This window comes from Sorex fumeus, unplaced genomic scaffold, assembly GCF_029834395.1.
Source record: "Sorex fumeus unplaced genomic scaffold, SorFum_2.1 ptg000122l, whole genome shotgun sequence".
Taxonomy (NCBI): domain Eukaryota; kingdom Metazoa; phylum Chordata; class Mammalia; order Eulipotyphla; family Soricidae; genus Sorex; species Sorex fumeus.
In genome coordinates this window covers 38,553,558-38,572,217 of record NW_026606179.1, presented here as the reverse complement: position 1 = coordinate 38,572,217, position 18,660 = coordinate 38,553,558, and the positions used below count along the sequence as shown (strand labels likewise).

The 18,660-nt window shown below is 40.3% G+C and overlaps 1 protein-coding gene across 1 annotated transcript; it reads left to right on the top strand.

The window, feature by feature from the left end:
• The first annotated feature begins 154 nt into the window (after nt 1-154).
• On the top strand, nt 155-17,797 carry NUDT21 (nudix hydrolase 21). The gene is made up of 7 exons (XM_056136434.1): nt 155-414; nt 3,501-3,701; nt 4,391-4,454; nt 8,082-8,171; nt 11,285-11,360; nt 12,318-12,432; nt 13,272-17,797. The coding sequence occupies exons 1-7, from the start codon at nt 299-301 to the stop codon at nt 13,291-13,293; spliced, it is 684 nt and encodes a 227-aa protein (XP_055992409.1). The 5' UTR covers nt 155-298; the 3' UTR covers nt 13,294-17,797.
• Nucleotides 17,798-18,660: the final 863 nt, after the last annotated feature.

The following is an 18,660-nucleotide window of genomic DNA, read 5'->3' as shown; positions in this document are numbered from 1 at the left end:
TTGACCAATAGAAGCCCCAGGCAGCGAGGCCGTTCGACGAGCGATTGGCTCCGCGGGGCTTTGGCGCGCCAGGCCGCCCGCCTTCCCGACTTCCTGCCGCCCAGAGACAATCCCCCCCCCTCCCCTGTCCCCCGGAGGCACTTCCGGCCGTGCGTTCGCCTCCGCCTGCGCGCTCCTCTTCTTAATGGCGGGCGGTGGCTGCTGAGGGGGCACGCCGAGGACCGCGCCGCCAGCACGGGGGAAAGTTTCCCTGCCGCTTCCTCTCCGCTCGCCGCCGGCGGTGCCCCAGCTCGCCAGCATGTCGGTGGTGCCGCCCAACCGCTCGCAGACCGGCTGGCCCCGGGGGGTCACGCAGTTCGGCAACAAGTACATCCAGCAGACCAAGCCCCTCACCCTGGAGCGCACCATCAACCTGTGAGTGCGGCCTGGTCCTGGCGCGCCGGGGCCCGGCGCCGCCCCCGTTCCCCCCACGCCCCTTGCCCCGGCCCCGGCTCCGGCCTGCCGCGCCGCCCGCGCTCGCAGCGCCCGGGAGCGGGTGGTCGGCGGGCGGAGGGGCGCGCGCTGGGGCTGCTGGCTGCTCGCTCCCGCCCGGGTCGGGGCCGCGGGGTCCCCTGGGGTCCGCCCCTGCTCGGCGGGCGTCGCCGGGAACCGTGCTGCTGGTCTCGCGTGGGATGGCGAGGTGCTTGCTGGAGGTCTTTGGCTTGCCCCCCGCGTCCTCCAACAGGTTTCGGGGGGCGTCGGGCGCTGCGGCCCGGGAGGGGGGAGGAGCGACTTGCTCCGCGGGTAGCAACCGCTGCATCCTTGCTTCTCAGGTCATGCACGCGCCCTGGACGCTGGGCACTCAACACGCTTCTTCTTCTTCTTCCCTCGTCGTCTCTGCCACCCCCCTCCCCATCCCCCCCAGAGCTGGGAAGGAGGGTACCAGGTGGTCGCTCTCCCCCCTCCCCCCACTGCTTGGGCGCGGAGGTTTATTATTCGACACCTTTCTTGGCTCTGCCGAAAGCCGGTGCTGTGGCTCGCCGTGCAACGCTCTTGGCGTTGTCGTTCTTGCTCGAGAAATGGATGCTTTTGTATACCGCTTCTGGGAGTACCGCCCGTGGCGTGGCCTCTGTTGTAGGAGAGTGGTCGCTTGCTTGCTTGCTTGCTTGCTTGCTTGCTTTTTTTGGTCACACACAACCAGGCGATGCTCAGGGGTTCCTCATTCCTCTGCAACTCAGGACTCCCGACGGTGCTCCTCCGGGGACCATACGGGATGCCCGGGATTGAACCCGGTTCGGCCACATGCAAGGCAAATGTGCCCTATCCACTGGACTATCGCTCCGGCCCCTCTAGAGAGTGGTCAGTTTCTCCTTGCTGACCGTTGTTCAAAAAGGTGCGAGGTTGACCCCTCGCTGGTGTTTCTTAAGTAGGACACACCCGGGTATTTCTGAGCTTCGCATTCAAATGAAGAGGAACTTTTCCTCCCCTCAAAAGCGATTTGAAATAGAAAAGGTGATTGCAAATTTATCTGGTAAAGTAGGTGTTGGCTTGGAAGTTTGTGATAATAAAAACGTTCTTAGGAACTCTGAAATTACTTGATACTCGTTTTACAAGTTAGTATCTATTACATCAACGTAATAGCATTTTAATTTGACCTGATTTCCTTGCAAAAAAAATTGGGAGAGGGGTTGACATAGCTGTCGGTTCTCAGGGCTGAGTCCTGGCTCTGTGCTCAAGGATCACTCCTAGCAGGGCTGGGCACCCTAAGGGTTGCTGGGGATCCATTCTGAATCAGTTGCATGCAAAGCAAAATGCCCTACCTGCTGTACTATTGCTTCGGCTCCTGAAAAACTATGATAAAAACGGAATTTATAAGAGTGGAAATAACTTGCCTTGCATGCTGTCCATCCAGTTCAATGCCAAGCACGCCTTACCGTAAACACCCGTAGATTCCCACCCAGCTTGACCAGGAGTGGTCCCTGAATGCAGATCCAGGAGTAAACCCAGAACACCACCAGATGTGGCCAAAGCATGCTTGTTAAAGCCTTACCATCGAAGACTTATTGTAAGGCTTATGGTCAAAGCTGGGGAGCATGTGCTGAAATAAAAATATGAGATTTTAACTAGCAGAAAATAGTGAATTGTGCCTTAATTAGGGCTGCTCCTGGAAGCGCTGAGCCTGTCACAGGCTGCTGGTGGTCTGTGCTGGAGAGAGGCCACAGGGGTAGGATAGCACCATAGCTGCACCTCTGTAGCACTGTTGCACTGTCCTCCCATTGTTCATGGATTTGCTCCAGCAGGCCTAGTAACGTCTCCATTGTGAGACTTGTGACTGTGTTTGGCATGTCGAATACGTCACAGGTAGCTTGCCAGGTTTTGCCAGGTGGGAGAGATACTCTCAGTAGCTTGCTGGGCTCTCCGAGAGGGGCGGAGGAATTGAACCCAGGTCGACCGAACCCACTGGGTCGGTGGCGTGCAAGGCAAATGCCCTACTCGCTGTGCTATTGCTCCAGCCCATCTGCACCTTAGAGTGCAGAATTTTTAAGTCAGGTCATTGTACATGTACATTACGTTGTACATGTACATTAAGTCAGGCAATTGTACAGATTTTGCTGTACCATTTAGAGCTTCTTCCAGGCATTGAGGAAGCTGAAATTGATCTGTACTAGGCAAGATGAAAACTGTCTTAAACAGTATGGGCCATATTTTCTATTCTTGATAAAGGAAGAGAGGATATTCAGGTGAGAAGGAAAGTACAAGGATACTGGATGGAATAAAAGCTGCAAATGTAAAAGGTTCACAATGGGGAGAGTTCATTGAAAGAGGAGGAAAGGTGTAATATCAGAAAAGCCTGGTGATCAATAGTTGAATGGGAGAAGTTGAGAATAATTGGAGAGATGATGGAAAGTAGTGATTTGGCTATTAATTGTCATTATTTCCCACAGTTAATAGAATTCTGTTTAGAAAGGATTCTGAAGGACATTTTAACAAGATTAGCATTTGGTAGTACTAACAGATGTGATCAAAAACCACAGGGTTATCAGAAACCTAAACTTCTTCTGTTAGAGGGTACTGTGGGTAAGTCACTTGATTTGCTTGCGCTCTCCAAGGTTCCATCCCCAGAGCCCCAAGTGGTCCCTTCCCTCCCCCAGCCCCCCCAGTGATTCTGGTGCACAGAGCCAGGAGTAAGGTTTGAGCAGCGACAAGTGTGGCCCCAGCTTCCTCGTTTCCCACCCCCAAATAAAAGCCACATCAGTAAGTATTTAAGAGTCCAATGGATAGTGTTACCTATGCATGAAAGTTCCAGTATGGAGTAGCAGCTTATTCTAACAGAAGTAAAGGGTTTAAGAGTTCAAAGAGCTGAATTCTAATTTTTGCTGTCTCAACCACTTGCGTAACGTTGCGTTAATCCCATGTTTCTGAGTATAAACTAGATTCTTTCCACTATGATTTCTTTATCTGAGATTGGTAGCTGCACAGTAAACTGTCCTTATACTAGGTTATTTGTCTTTGGATCACAGGTACCCTCTTACCAATTATACTTTTGGTACAAAAGAGCCCCTCTATGAGAAAGACAGTTCTGTTGCAGCCAGATTTCAGCGCATGAGAGAGGAATTTGATAAAATTGGAATGAGGAGGACTGTCGAAGGGGTTCTGATTGTACATGAGCATCGGCTACCTCATGTATTACTGCTACAGCTGGGAACAACTTTCTTCAAATTGTAAGTGTCTTTGGAAATTAAAGGCAAGACAATTCTTAATAGATAGAACTGCCATTTTATACATCTTTGGAACAATCTAGCTCATAATCATTTAGTTCGACAAATACCAATGAAATCTTTTAGAGAAAATGAAAAATAACTTTTCTCTTGCACAGTGTTCATTTACTACCTAGCTAACCTTCATTTTGATGTCAGTGACTGAGCTTGACTGGGGAAACTAAGAAATCAGTTCAAACTCAACTTGAGATGTCATTGCCACATACTAAGAAAAGTTGATCTTTCCTAAGATGAAGTGATTTTGATTTTTAAAATTGTGTTTTTATAGATAATTGTTTAGTTTTATCGTGTAAACTGATAATTCTTTCATATTACATTCATTGTTTGATAAAACTATATAAAAAGGTGTCAAGTACTTGATTGGATTCTTGAAAAATGTCTCATTTTTGAGACATGAAGAATGTGATCCTTTCCCTTCCTTGATAGAAAAGAGACTGCGATGGACTGATGGTCAGCTGCTCAGTTTTGTTATTCTGCTCAAAACTGGGGAGGGGGGTGTTGTTCTGTTGAATTACGTGATATTTATTTTGTCTTATCGTATCACCCTGAAATGTTAGAAATAACTCCTAATTTTTTTCTATTTTTCCCAAATTGTATTATGTTGAAAGTTGAAATTCTTAACCTTTATACAGACCCGGTGGTGAACTTAACCCAGGAGAAGATGAAGTTGAAGGATTAAAACGCTTAATGACAGAGGTATTTGTCTAACCACTCTTTAACTTTTATTAGGTCCATCTGAATACCAAAAGCTTAATGAATAATTAGACTTAATTATGTTTGTGAAAGGATGTTTTTGAAATATTTAGTTTTCAATAAATAAAACTTAATCCTGAGTATTATTAGTACATATGTTTTCTGCAAGTTGAACCTTATACTTTATCTTTTTTTTTAATTGAAATGTTGATGTGCTTTAATTGTTAACCCTAATGGTTAATTATTTTGTACTTACTGTTAGACACTGTTGGCAAATATTTAACATTCAATAATTCTGTAATCACAACAGCTATAAAAAGTAGATGCAATTATTAATCTTTGCTAATAAGGGCATTGGGGTACAGAAGTTCAAGTAAGTTGCTTGATATTAGACAGATAACAAGTTGTAATGTAAGAAATTTGATTCTTAAGTAGGTCCCCATAGATTTTAGCTAGAGAAAGTTTCTTTTTATATACCTTTATTTGTTTTTGCACATAACTTTTTTTTAAGCTTTGCCTAAGTTACACTGGTTTTTATTTGATATCCTTTTTTTTAAGACTTGAGGACAAGAGTACAGATGAGTCTTTTTGAGATAATAAGATGTTTTAATTAAAATTTTCCTTTTAATTTGTGTTCCTCCTCCACCATAATTTATAAAACTAATACATCTTCTAGCAAAGAATCAAAAACAGAAGGAGAAACAAAATCATCTATAACATAAAATTTAGTAGGAGTAAGGCAGTGCAAGATGAGTACTAGTAAGAAAAGTTTTTAGAGTCTTAGAAAGCATGTCAAAATTGATTTAGCAGAAACCTTGACCAGCACAGAAAAGAAGCCCAGCCCAGGACTGAGAAGTGCTGATGGGCAGGAAGGCTGAGGAATAAGGTGCCAAGTACTTATGAAAGTGAGGCCATAATTAATTACGTGTGGGTTTTTTGTTTTTTTTGTGTGTGTTTTTTTTTTGGCTTTTTGGGGTTACACCTGGCGATACTCTGGTTACTCCTGGCTCTGCACTCAGGAATTAACCTCTGGTGGTGCTCTGGATGCCCTATTCCCTGTACTATCACTTGGGCCTCTGGTGGGGGGGGGGGGGGATGTATTTTTATACCTTCCTGGCTCTTTGCTATTTGGCAGTGAGTTTGGTAATTGATTCTCTGGTAACAATCTCAAAACACTGTGTAGTGAAAAAAGTTGAGATGGGGAGACAGTGAAAATTTATATCCTAAATAATTGGCAACTGTGTTCTACATAATCCAAACTGAAGGTGGCAGTTAAGCATTTTACTACTTTGCATTAATTGTGAACACATAACCAAATATCACTATTTTTTTTGAGAAAGTTTCTAAGAGATAAAGAATCAAAAGAAACAACAGAAATAATGTTTAGCAAGTAGCAAGATTTTAGTTAGCATTCTTGGTTTGATGAAGGAAATTTAATATCTGTGGAACTGTGTGCCATTAAAAGACTGTTCATCCAGAAACTCATGAGAACTAAAAATGTTTGATCATTATATAATCAAATCCAAGCACAAAAATTTGTAAGTCTACAACTGCACCTCATGGTGTTTCACTAATAAAAATTAAAAAAAAAGTTAGCAGATTGAAAAATTCGGTAGACAGTTGAAAATGTAAGTTGAGGAAACCTACCGGAAGGTAAAACCTCTCAGTAACACTGATGGCTTTGAGTAGACCAAGGTGCCAGGTATGACCATGGTGCCCAGTCCAAAACTGCCAGGTTACCCTTATACTTTACATGCCACATTGGTGAGGTGACCCAAGTTAACACCAGTGATTGTTAGTGGTAAGTCATGTTGAGAGAGATGTGCCTTTGACATGTGATGACAGTGGCACGTCTGTGGTATTCCTCCTCAGACTGCATACTGTAGACCAATTGAGGGACAGTCTATAAATGTGAGCAGTATTCCTCAAGGTCATCAGGATAGTCAAAGACGACAGGGAGAGTTTGAGAGACTCTGTCGTGAAGACTGAAGGAGAAATGACAACCAATATGACATTTTAGATGAGATCCCAGACTTGAAACAGAACATTAAGTTAAAAATAAAAACTGGAAAAGGTATGATTTTCAGTAATAATAAAATGCAGTGTTTGGTATTTTGTAAAAAATGTACTATACTAAAATGTTACTAACAGGGGAAATTAGGGGCTGGAGCGAGAGCACAGCAGGTAGGGCGTCTACCTTGCATGCAGCCGACCCAGTTCAATTCCCAGCATCCCATATGGTCCCCTGAGCACCACCAGGAATAATTCCTGAGTGCAGAGCCAGGAGTAACCCCTGTGAATTGCTGGGCGTGACCCAAAAAGCAAAACAAAACAAAACAAAAAAGGGAAGTTAGTGTGGGATATAAACATGCAAGATGGTTGCAACTTTTCTTTAAATCTGTAGCACTGTAGCACTGTCCTCCTGTTGTTCATGGATTTGCTCAAGCAGGCCCAGTAAGTCTCCATTGTGAGACTTGTTACTGTGTTTGGCATAGTGAATAGGTCAAGGGTAGCTTGCCAGGCTTTGCCATGCCAGTGAAACACTCTCAGTAGCTTGCCAGGCTCTCTGAGAGGGGCGGAGGATTCGAACTTGGTTGGGCCGGGTTGGCCGCGTGCAAGACAAACGCCCTACCTGCTGTGCTATCGCTCTTTAAATCTAAAATAAAATAATTTTAAAATAAGAGTATTTTTAAAAAGAGGCAAATGGGGCTGGAGAGCTAGTACAGTGTGAAGTGTGCTTTCTTTGTACGTGGCCAACCCAGGTTGATCCCCAGCATCCTATATGGTCCCCTAAACCTGTCAGGAGTGACTCCTGACTGCAGAGCCAGGAGTAAGCCCTGAGCACTGCTGGGTATGGCCCAAAATCGAAAGGTGTTTCTTTTTTAAATTATTTTTTAAATAAAAATTTTAAAAAGAGATAAATAATGGAGGAAAACAGCTAAGAATTGAAAAATAGAGCCATCAGAAATTATAAATAGGACAGGGGACTGTTTTGCATATTATGAATTTTTGAGCAATTTAACTTTGCTTTTTAAAAAACAAGGTTTTTGCGGGGTGGAGGGGTTGTTTTGGTTTGTTTGTTTGTTTGTTTGTTTTGGGGCCACACCTGTCTGTATTCGGGGTTTACTCCTGACAGTCTCAGGAGAGACCATGTGGGATATTCAGAATACAATCCAGGTCAGCTGTGTGCAAAGCAAGCGCTTTATCCACTGTACTATCTTTTTGGCTCCTTAAAGTTTAATTATTATGTTCTAAGATTCAAAAAATGAAAATTATAAATTTTGAACACTTTCTATAACTTAACCAAGATGGGCAAATTACAGATCTATGATCGGTAGTAGGTGTCATTGACTGGTATAGATAATTGATCACTTTTCTTTTTTAATGCATAGCCAACACCTAAGAAATTGGTTGGTCCTATATAATCCTAAATTTTGAATGCCAGTTTTTCACTAACAGTGTATGTAGGGTAGCTTGTGACACAACTAATAACAAGAAACGATAGGAAATCTGTGTGAATGGCATGCTAGTCCTATTTCTGTTGGGGTGTTGCCACAACTATTCTCTATACATGTATTTCTGGACATGTGTATTTGGTGTCTCATTTTCCATATCGTTTGTTTTTGACAGATACTTGGTCGTCAGGATGGAGTCCTGCAGGACTGGGTCATTGATGATTGCATTGGTAACTGGTGGAGACCAAATTTTGAGCCTCCTCAGGTTAGTGTACACTTTTTCAGGTTATTTGGTAAAGTGATAAACTAATTTCATTTCCTCCATTTAAAAACCTCAGACTTGAGGCTTTTCCCCGGCCCCTGTGTTCTCTCTTCTCTTACTTTTTTTTCCCCCCCTTTTTGGGTCATACTCGGCGATGCACAGGGGTTACTCCTGGCTCTGCACTCAGGAGTTACTCCTGGCGGTTGCTCAGGGGACCACACGGGATGCTGGGAATTGAACCCGGGTCGGCCAGATGCAAGGCAAACGCCCTATCCGCTGTGCTATCTCTCCAGCCCCCCCCCCCTTTACATTTCTCTTTCTGTAAAATTATTTTACTTAAAAAAAATTGTTTTACTTCAAGATAAAAGTTCCGAGTTGGGACTGGTCAGTGGTAGCCAGTGATAGAATGCATGTTCTGATGTGTATGAGGCTCTTTTTGGGTACCCTGCACCTCAAAAAATAAATCAATTGAGGAGAGATTGTTCAAGGAACTGAAACACAGGCTTTGCATATGGAGACCCTGGATTCTGTCTCTGATCCCTTAGCACTGTTGGTGTAGCCCCAGAGGTCCCAGGCACTTCTTGGCCGGCTCTAATAAGAGCCCTGATGACCCGCCAGCAGCACTGAAGCTAAGTAGCATCATGTATCATGTTGCTGGGCTTGAACATTGAACTGTGCTACCTTTTGGACAGGTATTGCTGGGAATGGCCCCTGGGCACTAAATTGATAAATTGAAAGATCATAAAGTAATCTAATCTGAAAAATTCCTTTTTCCCCTTAATTTAGGTAAGAAAGCTAAAAAGCGAAGCTTTTTTTTTTTTCTTTTAAGGAGAAAGGTAAACACAGAATAGTGAAAGTAAAGGAAGCCATTGCCTTTTCACCTTCAGCTGTTAGCAGCTTGTGGTCATATTTCATCAGTTCCTCCACTGCCCCATTTACCCTGACCTTACCTTGGGTTATATTTAATAAATCTTATTCATAATTTTAATTGTGAATATTTTAATGTAACTGTCAGCATCTCCAAAGATAAGCGCATAACCACTGTACTACCGTCATGTAAAAAATAAGAGATAATAGTCATGATACTATTAAATGTGTAGTCACTGTTAACATTCCCAATGATTTCTTTATTAAAAATAAAAATTGTTTGAAAGTTCCCTTTTTTGGGGGGGTGTTTGGCTTGGAGGCCACAATCTAATTGCTCCTGGTAATGGGACCATATGGGGTGCCCAGTATTAAACTTGGGTTGGCTGCATGCAAGGGTAGAGCTACCCACTGTACTATCACTCTAGCTCCCATGCTCCCTTTTTAAAAAACATTTGTTGCCTATTTTTTTCCTTCCTATAGGGTCCTTTGTTAGGAAGCTTGTATAACACTCAGTACCTGTGAATTGACTTTAAGAAAATCAGGTTCACTTAGATGTGTTGACATTTCCAGTGCAATGATACATTTTTAAAAGTACTGTAAACATTTTAAATTTTCTCTTTCATTCTTTGATGTAACTGAAAAATGTTTAGTAGTAGCCTAAATACTTTCACAATATTTTCTTAATATCTTCCTTTGCCTTACATACTACGGTCTTTGACCATTTCCTGAATTCTCTGAAAACTAGGTTTGGCCCCAGTAGTGTATTGTGATTTCTTTTATAGGCCTGGGCTCTTGATTAGGTATCAAAGGGGAAAGACCACAATTCTTATCTCCCTGTCTTGGGCATTTTATATGAAATGCAGTTGGCTTAAAAGCAAACACCAAAAGGAGAATTATAGAAGAGATGTAATAGAAAAAGAAACTTAGCCTTGAGAAAAGAAATTAGGGGCTGGAGTGATAGCACAGTAGGTAGGGTGTTTGCCTTGCATGCGGCTGTCCTGGGTTCAATTTCCAACATCCCATATGGTCCCCCTAGCACCTCCAGGAGTAATTCCTGAGTGCATGAGCCAGGAGTAACTCCTGTGTACCGCTGGGTATGACCCAAAAAAGGAAAGAAAGAAAAAATTAGGAAAATGCTGGTCATTTGGTTTGATCATTCTTTGGAAAGTTGTGTGATATGTGAGCCATACTCTTCAAGTTACTTGTCCCTTTGTCTTTCCTTGGTGTTCCAGCATCTGGTTTCATGAAGCTTGTTCAAGGGAATCTCCAAGCCCTGGGAATTGTTTTGATTCATTGTACCTGAGGGATGTGCTGATACATACTTGAAACTGGGATACTCACTAGGACCATGGGGAAGTTTAGTGAAAACAGTAGAAGAATAGATACAATTTTATCCTGACTTCACATCTTGGGAAAGATACCTAGTCTCCAATAAAAGTTTCTTACTCCAGGTTGGGGATAAAACCTTTTGGCTGCCTCTGTTTAAAAGATCTCGCCCTCTTCTGCATTTTTGTGAAAAGATACAGAAAAATTTTTATTACATGTATACAAGGAGAACAGTGGTAAAAAATACCTATCTTCTAAAATATGCAGTGTCAAAATTTTTTTTCAGATAGCTGCCTCTCTTCTCTAGTTCTCTTTATCCCTTTTAAGTTTTTCAAAATAATTTTTCCATTTTCCTAAGCAATTGGACACTGTAGCTGGCAGAATTCCACTCAGACTTGTTATCTCAGTCCAGAAGCATGAGTTCAGTGTGGCTAGGGAGAGAAGTATTTTGTTAAATTCCACGCAAGCTGTATTTGTACTTCCAGTATTGCAAACATGTCCACATCAGATTCTAGAAATTTTAATTTAGTGATATATTTGAAAATAACTTACTAAATCACGTGCCAATATTGGGCTTAATGGTGTTATAAATCCTGTGACTGCTTATATGTCTAAAGTGGTTGAATGGTTTATAACAGTTTTAAGTTTATTAAAGCATTTATAACATTTCTTAGGTGCTAATTTCTGGTAAAGACTACAGAAAGATTACTATATCTTCCAGCAGTTTATAATTCATTGAGTAATTAGCCTATAAAGGAAGTAAATGAAGCATTAAGATGCATACTAAAATTGTGTTGGGGACATTAGACTTGGTATAAGTATGGTTAATATTTTTGAGCTTACTGTCTGAAATCAGTTAAGTAGACAAATAGAGACAGAGGTATAAAGTTTTGGCAACTAAAAATTTTTATTTGTTATTTTAGTATCCATATATTCCTGCACATATTACAAAACCTAAGGAACATAAGAAGTTGTTTTTGGTTCAGCTTCAAGAGAAAGGTAAGTTACTTCATTTTTGAAGGAGACTTCTAAAAACTTTATACAGTCATTTCAAGGATGCCTCTAATTGTATTTTCTCCAGGTTCCTTTAATTTTTATATGGAATTATCTAATTTATCATAAGTATGCCGCTCATAGGAGGAAAGTAATTTTAACTAGAGCCTATGTGCCAGATTATACTGTTTGATTTTAGGTTTTGGGGCTATACCTGGCTATCCCTTTCCTTTCAGCACCAGCACTTTATAGAGTGCTCTGGGTTGTTAACAGCCTAGTTCTTTTTAAGAGAGTTTTATATGGTTTTTGGACCACACCCAACAATGCTCAGGGCTTATCCTTGGCTCAAATTCAAGGATCACTCCTGGTGGGGCTCGGGATTGTATTTGGTGTGGGGGATCTAACTGGTTGACCACATGCAAGGCAAGTGCCTTAAATCTGTGACTATGACTTTTGTTTAAAAGACAAGGCCACATAATATCTTTTTTGTTTCCCCAGAGGTAGGGGGTTGGGAGCGGGGAGGCAACACCTGGCAGTACTCCAGGCTTATTCCTGGCTCTGTGTTCAGGGATTGCTCCTGGCAGGACTTGGGGAACCATTGGTGGTTCATACTTGGTCATCAAGCCTGCGTTAGCTGCATGCAAGGCAAGCATCCTAATCTCTGGCCCTCATTATATGAGTTATCTTTTTACCCAAAAGTTCCTCAAATATTAAGTTGGCGGTTACTTTTAAAAGGAAGACCCTAGAAGGTAGGTATTACAGGAGGAAAACCAATTTGCTGTATACAGTCAACCTCAGTTGATCCCAGCACCATACATGGGCACTTGAGCACCACTAAGTGTGACTTCTTCCGCAAATAAATGGAGGGGTCTAGTTACATGGCTCCCACATATGAGAGATGTTAGAGAAAGGGTTTATTATTTAAGAATTAATAGGAAATGAATATTGTTTTGTTCTATTTAGCCTTGTTTGCAGTTCCTAAGAATTATAAGCTGGTAGCTGCGCCATTGTTTGAATTGTATGACAATGCACCAGGATATGGACCTATCATTTCTAGTCTTCCTCAGCTTTTGAGCAGGTAATGGAAAATTGAACATTTATGGCTAATTCACAGACTGTCAGATGAAAGGTTCCAAGTCATCTAGGGACTTGTTCATGACTTGTGCTCTTAAGGAAATGAGGACAGGAGATGGGCCCTTCTGTCAAGTACTTTAATCTCTAACTGATTGAAAGTTATCCCAAACCCCACTGAAGCATTTTCTGGTATTTGTACTCTTCTCCAACTCTGATACTACCTACTGAGTTGAAGTATTTATTCAAAGAAGAGGTGATACAGTCAGCAGTATATAGTAAATATAAGGAGTGTTTGCTATGTCAATGTGAATTAAATCTCTTATATTCTCTTTCCTTTGTGGTATATATGGTAAAATTGATCCAAATTGTGGCATGTGAGATTAAGCAAGTTTTTACAGTGGGGTTTTTTTCTTCTAAGCACCTAGAGGAATGAGAAAAATGGGATGGGAATGGGAAAAAATTCAGGTTTTTAGAATAGCATGTAAAAGAAATTACAGACTACTTGAGGCTATTAAGAATACAGTGTTACTGTATTCTATAAATTGTTTAGATTTATTTTCTATCTTTAACACCTTCTTAAACCATCACCTCAGACAAATGATTGTACCTTATTAACCTATTTCTTTATTTGTAAGAGAAGACGGTAGTCCCCACTTCAGGCCATTGTGAGGTCCAAGTGAAAGAAAGCATGCAAAGTTCTTAGAATAGTGCCAGTGGTGTTTAAAAGTTGTAGTTTAAAAGCAATTTCATGGCTGCAGCAAGGCAGTCGCCCTGCCTGCTGTACTATCTTTCTGACCCTATGAATACTGTTGTCAGTAATTTTTTTTTCTTTTTAAAATTCAGGTTCAATTTTATATACAACTGAAGACCTACGCAGTGGAGAAGTCAAAGAAGTGGCCTCTGCAAGCACAGCTGTACACAGTGTAGATTAAATTCCATAGACGTGGTTTTGGTTTTATCTTTCTTGATCCCTAACTTGACACTGACTCCTTGTTGGATAGTAAAGTTAATATGAACAACTAGATAGTGGTGTAAACAAATGTGATTATGTTTATTTTTGGTTTTACCTATATTTTTTTGTACTACATTAAAGAAAGTGGACTTCTATTTGTTATTATCTTTTTTTCCTATTTCACATTAAGCTTATAAAACTCTTACGGGTGAGGATGATAAATTTTCCCTTCCTAGGCTGGTGAATGAGAGTGACACATTTAGATCAGTTAAGCATCTGGGACCCTTGCTCCAATGCCTTTCTTGCAGGTATACTGCAAGACAGTGTTAAGATCTTGTGATGAGATTCTTCTGCTTTTTTAGAGATTTGCTTGATTGAGACCAAGGTGCAGCTCCTAGTATATTACTGGTTGATAACATTTTAAACTGGTATGTCAAGACCCTAGCTAGGAGAATTAATGCATTGAGATTAGTCAGCAAAATTGTGGGAATTGGTGTAAGAGGTGACTCATCTAGAACTCAGAATGAAGACGTATTTTCCTTTACATGAGGATATTATTTGTCCTGTTGTGAAATTCTGTGTTCTTATTTTTAGTGATGTAGTAAAGTGATATGTGAAGATAAATTCTAAAAGTGGGTTAGGTTTTTAGTTCAATTGGCAATTCATAAAGATGAATATTTTGGTTTTAGCAGGTTATTTGTAAAGCGAAATCTTTACAAAATAAGTTTGTAATGTGAGTCAGCTGAAAACTAAAGGTAAAGTAGTGGTTACATTTTGAAAGCCTAGACAGAAATGTCAAATTAAGCAATTTTAAAACACTATTAGGAGTAAGTTTGGAGGAATAAGAATAATCTTCAGGCAAAGTAGTTTAACGTTAAGGATACCATATAATGTAAGATGCAGTGACAAAGAAGAGAGGTTGGTTTAGTTGTTCTTAATAGAAATGAATGAATGATTATTCTTTTTTATGGTGTTGATCACAAGAATAGTCTCTTGAATATTGGATTATGTAAAGGTATCGTTTATTTTTCCCTTTTTAGATGAAAAATTCGACCAAGAATAATTAAGAGACTAAGCATTCAAGAGTGTTTAAAGTCCTGCTAAATCTATAGTTAAACGATCCAGTGTATTCTTACTGGGTCTGTGCATAGTAATGGTTTAGTGCAGGTGATCAAAACTGATTTCCTTTGAGAAAGTCCCAAGTTCCCTGGATAGCCCTCTTCCCTTAAGGGCCAAGAGTACTTCCCTCTCTGGTTTACACTACAGTATAATTTTCTGGTGAGCTTATTAGCTGAGTTTGTATTGGAGAAGAAAGAGAGATGGAGATGCTTGATCCTGCTCATTTCTCAGTTAAAAAGCTACAGTGAACTACATTGCTGATGTTTCGACTTTTGCTGTGTGAGAGAATGGAGAAAGGATCGAGTTTCTTGGTCTGGTTTATAAAGTGCACTCCATAAGGAGAATCTGAGTTGTCTTCTAATTTGAGGTTGCTTACGTCCTTAGTATATTAACCTAAAAGTGCTTGATTTAGAAATGCTTCTTTTTTGAGAAAAAATTTATTGAGAAACCATGAATTACGAAGTTATTCACGATTTTTAGGGGTACAGTGTCAACACCGTCCTTTCACCTGTGGCCACTTTGCTCTACCAAGTCCCCAGTTAACCTCCTGCTCCCATCTGGTCTCTGGCAGGCACTTTTTCTCTTTTGCCTTTAAGCAACATGGTTTACAATAATGTTACTAATAGGGTATTATGCATAATCTTTTCCTCCTTTCAGCACCCAATCCTAGTGTAGAGTGACTGCTTCCCTGGGTCATTGTCGTAACAGTTCCTTCCTGGACTTATCCCACTTCCCCTCACAATGGCAAAATTCCTACTATGGACCTGTTCTCTTGCTCTTTATTTCTATTGCCTTTGGGCATTATTTATTTCCCTATTGTGTTTCTTTATATCCTGCAAATGAGTGAGATCTTTGCCTTGTTGCTTTCCCACTATTTCGCTTAGCATACTCTAGATTCATCCATGCAAGCAGCAATTTGCACTTCATCTTTTCTAACAGCTGTGTAGTATTTCATTGTATATGTCAATAGCTTTTTCCATCCAGTTCTTGAGTTATTGCCACATTTTGCCTATTGTGAATAATGCTGCAATGAACAGAAGAGTGCAGATATCTTTTGTGCATTATTTTTGATCCCTCCCTTGGGTTATATTCCTAGGAGTGGAGTTGCTGGGTCATATGGAAGCTCAATTCCTAGTTTTTTGAGGAATGTCCGTATTCCAAAACCAGTTGACATTCCTACCAACAGTGAATGAGGGTCCTCCTTACACCCACCCAACGCCCACACCAACACTGGTTGTTCTTTGTGGTGAGTGCCAGTCTCTTTTGTATGAGGTGATATCTCATTGTTTTGATTTGCATTTTCCTGATGATTAGTGATAGAGAACACTTCTTGATAATGCCATTTGGCCATTTGTATTTCTTCTTTGAGGAAGTTTTTGTTTTCTCCATTTTTTGATGGGGTTGGACTTTTTTTTGTAAAGTTCTACCAGTGCTTTATATATTTTTGATTTTTTAACTCTTTATCAGATGTGTGGTGGGTAAATAATTTCTCCCAGTCTGTGTGCCGTCTTTGTGTTCTGGCCTTCATTTTCTTTGAGGTGTGGAAACTCTTAATGTAGTCCCATTTGTTGATCTTTGCTTTCCACTTGTGACGTTTCATCCTCAAAGATGCCTCTAGTAGAAATGCTTTCTTAATCTCTAGTAGTTACTCCTACACTAAGACCTAGGTGAGAAAAATCATATTTTATATATAAGTTGACAAGATTCCTAACTTGGAATGTAAGAGATCAGTTTTGAATATAAATTCAAAGAAATCTTTGAGACTGGTTTTGAACTGGTCAGTTACAGTTGTACCTTAATAGTTTCTTATTGCAGGTTTCCTGATCTAATTAAAAAACTAGGGAAATTCAGATTTGACTAGATACTACAGTTATCAGAATTGGGTACAAGGGTTAAAGTAAAGGTCACACTTCACGAGCCAACAGTCAAACTGTGCATTCCAATCCTCTGTATACTAAAGCAGCTGTTTTCAGATGAGTTCTTGGTTAGCAGACATTGTTAATGACTTTTAGGTTCCCAGTTTGATTGTAAATGATAATCCCTTTGGCTTTAAAATATGCCATGTTATTTTTCCCTGAGTGATACAAGCAGTATATACTCTTATAACTCTATAGAATATTGGAAAATATTCTATATATTGGGGGGAGGAGTTTTTACTGAAATGATTTTTGTGTGTGATTCTGGGCCTCATTGAGAGGCATGTACTCCCCACTGAGCCACATTGCTGGTCTCATCAAATATTTAAACTGCATTTATGATTGACAGCCCTATAGAAATGGAGAAAATTTCCCTAAATGATAACATGATTTTCACCATTTTAAAAATGTTTTAGTTCTGTATGTGAATTTGTATTTTTATCATGAATTTTATAATCAGCATTAATTACAAGGTTCAAAGTCAGTATTTAAGTAAAACCACCATAATACTCGGTCTACTTTCTAGTATTTTTAATTAGTTGTGAAAAGTAGAGGTTCCTCAATTCAGCTGACCTATAAAACAATCAGTTTAAAAGTTCCATTCTTAAAGCTGACTCTCAATCTCCCGAGTAAGTAGTGGCTTTATTTTTATGAAAGTATCTGCTCACTTGAAATGAAATGCTTGGAGGAGTAGTTTATCTACAGAAAGGTCCTTAAGCTTACTACCTATCAAACTACCAATTCATAGTGTTGGAACACCTTATGCTGATCACCATCATTAAGACTACTTCTGGGAGTACGCAGCTTTGTATAGCATATTTCCAAAGAAGACTTGGTTTTAACTGCGGTATAAGTCAGCTTCTGTAGCATGAGATTTGATATCTAATAATTATTTTACTTGTTGTACATCATTATTTGGGCCCAAATGGACTGATTTCAAGCAGTATACCTTTATTCAATTACATGAGAGAAACAATGCTGTAATTTGACTTGTCAAAAACTTTCATATTGACTCAAATTATATTAATCAAATTTGTGTTTGTGGAAAAAACAAAAAATAGACTGAAGCCTAAATCCAGATTAAGCCAGTTAAGCTGGAATTTGTATTTTACTGAGATTGTATAAAAGTATATTGAATAATCTGTTTGAAGGAAAGATGAGTGCATTTACAGACACTTTGGTTAATGCATTCATATAGTGTGATCACTTATAGTTTGACTTTCAGAATTTTCTTGGCATTACGTTTATAGAAAACGTATGATAAAAGATAGCTGTTTGAAGTTTTGGTTATATTTTTATATTTGTAAAGTAACTGTTTGATTAAAATGGTCACTGTTTTGTTTTTTAATTGTCATTTCAATAAAAAAATTAAAAACTAGTAACATTGTGCCTGTGGCTGCTAACCTTAGCATGCCTAATTGGAAATTCTGCAGGTTTTCAGTGCTGGGGTCATAAGTAAGAAGCAATCTGGCAAGAGCTTTGAAGTCTGCCACACACTACCAGTGTAGCCCTTCCCTCCCATTCCATTGTTCTCAGGCAATAGGTTCTTATTTGTCAGGGGCTGGGGAAGTAGAGCGTCTCTGGATTTGGATCCTGAAGACAGAAGTTGTCACACAATTGTCTTACTGTGTGTTTAAGGTTCTATTACGAGAATTTGGCATCCTCCTATAAATAAGAGTGTTGGCCCCTCCTTTTACTTTCTCAAGTTTGCCTCAAATTCCTGGCTCTGTGCTTACACTTTATATGTGCAGTATCATTCCATCACTTTAGACAGGGACAGTTTGTCGAAAATACGGGAATATTTATGTGTAACGAAACCATATTTTGGTCTTGAGGCTTTGTTCCTGAACAAAAACCCTGATAACACTAGTAGCTTTTCTGAAATTTTTTTTTTTGAGGGGTGGAGGGTTGGGGGCCACTCCCAGCGATGCTCAGGGTTATTCCTGGCTCTGTACTCAGGAATTACTCCTGGCAGTGTTCAGGGGACTGTATGGGATGCTGGGAATTGAACCCAGGTTGGCCGCGTGCAATCTCCAGCACCAAACCTTTAAGGTTTTAATAAGATAAAAACTGTAGAAGGGCTGGAGAAATAGTATTTTAACAGTTAATGTGCTTGCCTTGTACACACCTGACCTGGGTTCGATTCCCACCCTATATGGTCTTTGGAGCCCATCCAGGAGTAGGTCTTCTGAGCCCATCCAGAGCCAGGAAGAGTAACTCCTGAGCATCACCTGGTGTGACCCAA

Bases quoted from the DNA above. Each gene is read 5' to 3' on its own strand.
- NUDT21 (XM_056136434.1), top strand. From the start codon at position 299: ATGTCGGTGGTGCCGCCCAACCGCTCGCAGACCGGCTGGCCCCGGGGG. The intron at 8,172-11,284 runs GTTAGTGTACAC...TTGTTATTTTAG, and splicing joins CAAATTTTGAGCCTCCTCAG to TATCCATATATTCCTGCACA. The intron at 11,361-12,317 runs GTAAGTTACTTC...TGTTCTATTTAG, and splicing joins GGTTCAGCTTCAAGAGAAAG to CCTTGTTTGCAGTTCCTAAG.